The 5,540-nt window shown below is 43.1% G+C and overlaps 2 protein-coding genes across 2 annotated transcripts; both read right to left on the bottom strand.

Annotated features, from left to right (window-relative positions):
• Window positions 1-287: 287 nt before the first annotated feature.
• LOC133015081 (E3 ubiquitin-protein ligase TRIM35-like) lies at window positions 288-1,667 on the bottom strand. Its single transcript, XM_061082211.1, has one exon. It carries the CDS (start codon window positions 1,665-1,667, stop codon window positions 288-290), a length of 1,380 nt encoding a protein of 459 aa, XP_060938194.1.
• A 2,517-nt stretch (window positions 1,668-4,184) lies between these two features.
• Window positions 4,185-5,540, bottom strand: LOC133014895 (E3 ubiquitin-protein ligase TRIM35-like; the record flags this gene model as incomplete). The annotated part of the gene is made up of 1 exon (XM_061082112.1): window positions 4,185-5,540. A coding segment is annotated over exon 1 (1,356 nt), but the record flags the coding sequence as incomplete, so codon positions are not given.

Raw genomic sequence — 5,540 nt, 5'->3', positions numbered from 1 at the left:
TCTCATGTGTGAATTTTAATAAAGTTTGTTGAATGTGAACAATGATCAGCTGTTATTGATAAATGTGTTTTATGTGGATCTTCATCAGTTTGCTCGACTTCATGGATCCACACAAAATCGAAATGATAGAAAACATTTTCCATGAAAGTAAAAAACAAACCAAAGATAAAGATCAGAAAATGAAATATTTTTACACACGTGGAAAAGTCGACAGGAGAAATATTAAATCAACATTTAAATTCAGCAGATTTCTCTTGTGGAAATGAACATGAGTAAAATCTTTATCTCTAAGTGCTCTGATCCAGCGTCACAGAGACTTTTACAGGTAACAATTTCATGTGATCTCCAATGCTAAAGAATGGAAACATCTTCTGAGGGAACGTGTGTGTGAAGGTGTGAATGTGGTTGTTAGTATCAGGATCAGAGAACGACAGTTCTCCTCTGTTCCAGTCCAGATTCACTCTGATCCTCTGGATCTTCTGCACAGAGAGAACAGATAATCCTAATGGTGAATCTGTTGTGTATTTACCTTCATAGAATACTATTCGCCATGTTCCAGACAGTTTGCTTCCCTTCCGCTGGACAGGCTCTGCTGATACACCCAGTGCCCATCTAGTACTGTCTCCAACCAGGACGTCCCAGCTGTGAGTCCCTGAGTTAAAACCCTCAGATCCCAGGACTGAGAAGTAATGATCAAACCTCTCTGGATTGTCAGGAAGCTTCTGTTTCTCTCCTCGTCTCAAACTGGTCAGATCTTCAGAGAGGACGAGCCATGGATTAGCAGAGTTTGGGTCCAGAACCACAGGACTGTAGGATACCACGTCCTTCATCTTGTTCCAGATGTTGAAGCTCAGGTTGCCCAGATGTTTGGTCTTGTCTAACAGAGCTCCTGAGGCCAGCTGTGGATCATCCAGCAGGAGGCACTGATGGACTTGATCCACTGCAGCCGTGGCGTTGAGCAGGAACGAGACGTCTTCAGCTCTCAGCTCGTCCTCTGTGGTTCTGATTGTGTCTGAAAGAGACTTTATGTCTCTGCTCAGAGACTCAATCTTCTCCTTCATCATCCGACTCTTCTGCTTCTCTTCCTCCCTCAGTGCAGCCATCCTGGCCTCCTCTTCCTCCTCCAGAAACTGATGAAGCTTGTCAAACTGCTCCTTGATCTGCGTCTCTGTGAGTCCGGCCTGGACCTTAATGTGTTCTGCTGTTTGTTCAAACTCTACTTTAACACGTTCAAAACACTTTAACTTCTTCTTCAAGGGCTCCAGAGTTTCCTGAAGCTGCTTCTTGTGTTGTTGTGCAGCTTCATCGATGGGTCTGAATCTGTGACCGGTGTGTTTCTCTGAATCTCTGCAGATGAGACACACTGGCTGCTGATGGTCCAGACAGAAGAGTCTGAGTTTCTCTGAGTGCAGACTGCAGAGAGCAGGTGAAGAGCTCTGATCGCTCTCCAGTAAGAAGGTCTCACACAGGTTCTTCAACACCAGGTTACAAGGTGGTTCACGCTTTGAAGATTTTCTCTTACAAAGTGGACACTCTTTTACTTGTTTTTTTTTCCACCAGCTCTTCAGACAGACTTTACAGAAGCTGTGGCTACATGACAGAAGAACAGGATCTCTGAAGACATCTTGGCAGATGGCACAGCAGAGATCTTCTGATCTGGAAGCCATTGAGTCTCCAGGTGAAGCTGAAAACAGACAGTCAGTCAGTCAAAGCTACATGAACTTCACTGAGGTTCACTTCCCCTCTGAGTCGAGGTGTTTGTTTAACTCACGGTCAGTGTGTGGAGCGTCGGCAGGTTGTAGTTTGACTCTTCTCTCCTGTAGCTGGACTCACTCAGGACGTCTGGTCTGGTTTGGTTTAGTTTGGTTTGGAAGGTGAATGTGATCGTCTGGTTTTCAGCTTGCGTCTCTTCAGGGAGGAACAGATGCTTCCTGGTTTCTCTGGTGTGTCAGGACAGGATTGTAAAAACTAATTCAAGCCTTGGATTTGATAACTGGTCAAAAGTCATTTGGCAGCAACAAGCTCACACCGATAAGAGAAGTGGTTGTAAAATAGCTGCTTGAATATGATCGTGATCTGCTGAGGGTTCAATGTTCAGAGGTCGTTCTGCAAAAGTAAAGATAAGTTATTATAAAATATTAACTTTGTCAAGAAGATGTTTGTGTCAGATCCTATAGACAACGGTTTTATTAATTAAAATCAGCTCAAGTTTGCTTATTAATTTGTGTGTGAGTGCAGTAAAAAGTATGATATCAAATGATTGTACATTTTGCGAATGTTTACACAACAGAACATACAGCCGATAAAGCAGGAACACAATATTCTTTACTCCAATGAACAACAACACCGACCCACAAGGCGACAGCTGAGTCAAGGCTTGTTTATGTGAAGATTTGCTTAGCAACTATCAGAGGAGGAGCGAGACTGGGAGCAGCTCCTCATCACTTCCTGGTTCCAGAGCCAAGAGGCTGGAACTACGCCTGCGCACCATCGAGGAAGAACCAAGTCTCGACTCCCCTTCATTATTGACCAATCAAATTATACCTACTGTTATAAAATATCACAAACGCCGTCCGTGCGGTGCGACTCTTGACGGTCCGGTGCTGCTAGAGGGCCGGGGCCGTGCGTTGGATGCCCATTGCTTTGCTGTAACTTTTTATACCTTTTCATTGCTTCTCAATAAATGCTTGTGGAACCAAACCGAGACCGGCTCTTCTCATATTTGGGATAAAAGAACACGACACATGGCAGCGAAGTCAACAAAGAGAGTGTGTGTGTGTGTGTGTGTGTGGGAGAGTGTGAGTGAGTGTGTGTGTGTGTGTGTGTGTGTGTAGGAGAGACTCTTTTTAAGAAGACGAATGTGACTCTTAAAACCTCCTTCTGTGTTACGGTCTACCATTTTAGTTTATATTTTTCAGCCTCTTTGTGAAGAGTGTTTTCTGTTTCCTGTTTTATTTTGTAGTCTCTGTTCCTTGTATTGTTTTTCTGTCTTCACTTCCTGTTCTGTGATTTTTTGCCCCAGTCCTCGTGTTACACCTGTGTTCAATTGCCCCTGCCTACCTTGTGTGTATATAAGTCTCTGTGCTATCGTTTGTAGTAACTATGTGATGTCGTGTCCTGATCTCCTGTGTTCTCTGTGTCCTCCTGAGCCTCTGCATCTCCTGTGTAATATTCCTGTGTTTGTGTTCCTCCAGTTTCTCCCTTTAGTGTTTATCCAATTTTTCCCCTTAATTGCTTTACTTAATTTGTTTGGTTTAAGACTTGTTTCATTAAATCACTGTTTTTGTTTCTACTCTGCATCTGGGTCCTATTGCTTCCCCAAATCCCTGACATTCAGTATGAAGCCACGAAAGGAAACGTCCTAAAACTGGGAGTTTACTTTTGAAAAGCCACTTTAAACTGTTTGAAATTTGACCTTTTTGCCCTGGTTACACTCTTCTGCTCTTCTTGTGCGTCGCTATGATGATGATGATGATGATGATGATGATGATGATGATGATGATGAAGAAGCTTCACTTCCACGGTTTTCCTGAATTTTCATTTGAAAAGTTTTGAATCGCTGCTGGTCCAGAAACGCAGATGGAGACGCTCACAACCTGTCATGACCATAACTAAGTATTCAGTGTTTCCAAATCAGCTCATGTTTGCTTAATAATTTGTGTGTGAGTGAAGTAAAAAGTCTGACATCATCAAATGATTGTACATTTCAAAAAGTAATAATTCATGAATAAATGTATATCATTTTAAAAACCTGAAACTGTGTTAAATCCATAAGTTAAATCCTACTTAATGACAGATAAAGTTATATTTACATTTTGACTTAAAAAAGGTCAGAACTCTGTTTCTGTTTTATAGTTTTTATTATTTTGATCACAATATTAAAATCACATCACTAGGCTGCTGTTGAATTAACACTTTGACAGACAGAATCATTTTGGCTTCATCACATCAAACAGACAATGACAGAAAACCTTTTCCATGAAAATTAAAAAACAAACCAAAGATAATGATCAGAAAATAATCAAATCTTTTTACACACGTGGAAAAGTCGACAGTAGAAATAAAAATGAGTGAGAAGTAAAAGGAGAACATTTTTAACATTTAAATTCAGCAGATTTCTCTTGAAGAAATAAACATGATGAATAAAATCTTTGTCTCTAACGGCTCTGATCCAGCGTCACAGAGACTTTCCCAGGTAACAGCTTCAAGGGATCTATAATGTTAAAGCATGGAAACATCTTCTGAGTGAAAGTGTGTGTGAAGGTGTGAATGTGTTTGTTAGTATAAGGAACAGAGAACGACAGTTTTCCTCTGTTCCAGTCCAGTTTCACTCTGATCCTCTGGATCTTCTTCACAGAGAGAACAGATGATCCTGATGGTGACTCTGCTGAGTATTTACCTTCATTGAACACTATTCTCCAGTATCCAGAAAGATCTTTCCCCTTCCTCTCGACAGGCTCTGCTGACACACCCAGTAACCAGCGTGTACTGTCTCCAACCAGGACGTCCCAGCTGTGAGTCCCTGAGTTAAAACCCTCAGATCCCAGGACTGAGGCTTGTTTAGCAAACCTCTCTGGATTGTCAGGAAGCTTCTGTTTCTCTCCTCGTCTCAAACTGGTCAGATCTTCAGACAGGACGAGCCATGGATTAGCAGAGTTTGGGTCCAGAACCACCACACAGTAGGAGACCACGTCCTTCATCTTGTTCCAGATGTTGAAGCTCAGGTTGCCCAGATGTTTGGCCTCATCTATCAGAGCTCCTGAGGCCAGCTGTGGATCATCAAGCAGGGGGCACCGCTGGACTCGTTCCACTGCAGTCTTGTAGTTGAGCAGGAACGAGACGTCTTCAGCTCTCAGCTCGTCCTCTGTGGTTCTGATTGTGTCTGAAAGAGCTGTCATGTCTCTGCTCAGAGCCTCAATCTTCTCTTTCATCATCCGACTCTTCTGCTCCCCTTCCTCCCTCAGTGCAGCCATCCTGGCCTCCTCTTCCTCCTCCAGAAACCGATAAAGCTTTTTAAACTGCTCCTTGATCTGCGTCTCTGTGCGTCCGGCCTGGACCTTAATGTGTTCTGCTGTTTGTTCAAACTCTACTTTAACACGTTCAAAACTCTGTAACTTCTCCTTCAAGGGCTCCAGAGTTTCCTGAACCTGCTTCTTGTGTTGCTGTGCAGCTTCATCGATGCGTCTGAATCTGTGGTCGGTGTGTTTTTCTGAATCTCTGCAGATGACACACACTGGCTGCTGATGGTCCAGACAGAAGAGTCTGAGTTTCTCTGAGTGCAGACTGCAGAGAGCAGGTGAAGAGCTCTGATCTCTCTCCTGTAAGAAGGCCTCACACAGGTTCTTTAACGCCAGGCTAACGGGTGGTTCTGACCTTGAAGATCTTCTCTTACAAAGTGGACACTCTTTTACTTCTTTGTCTTTCCACCAGCTCTTCACACAGTCTTTACAGAAGCTGTGACTACATGACAGAATGACAGGATCTCTGAAGACATCATGGCAGACGGCACAGCAGAGATTCTCTTCTGATCTGGAAGCCAT

Source organism: Limanda limanda, chromosome 12 (genome assembly GCF_963576545.1).
Source record: "Limanda limanda chromosome 12, fLimLim1.1, whole genome shotgun sequence".
NCBI lineage: Eukaryota > Metazoa > Chordata > Actinopteri > Pleuronectiformes > Pleuronectidae > Limanda > Limanda limanda.
This window is presented reverse-complemented; position numbering and strand designations above follow the sequence as displayed.

Excerpts from the sequence above, each read along its gene's own strand:
- LOC133015081 (XM_061082211.1), bottom strand. The coding sequence starts at position 1,667 with ATGGCTTCCAGATCAGAAGATCTCTGCTGTGCCATCTGCCAAGATGTC.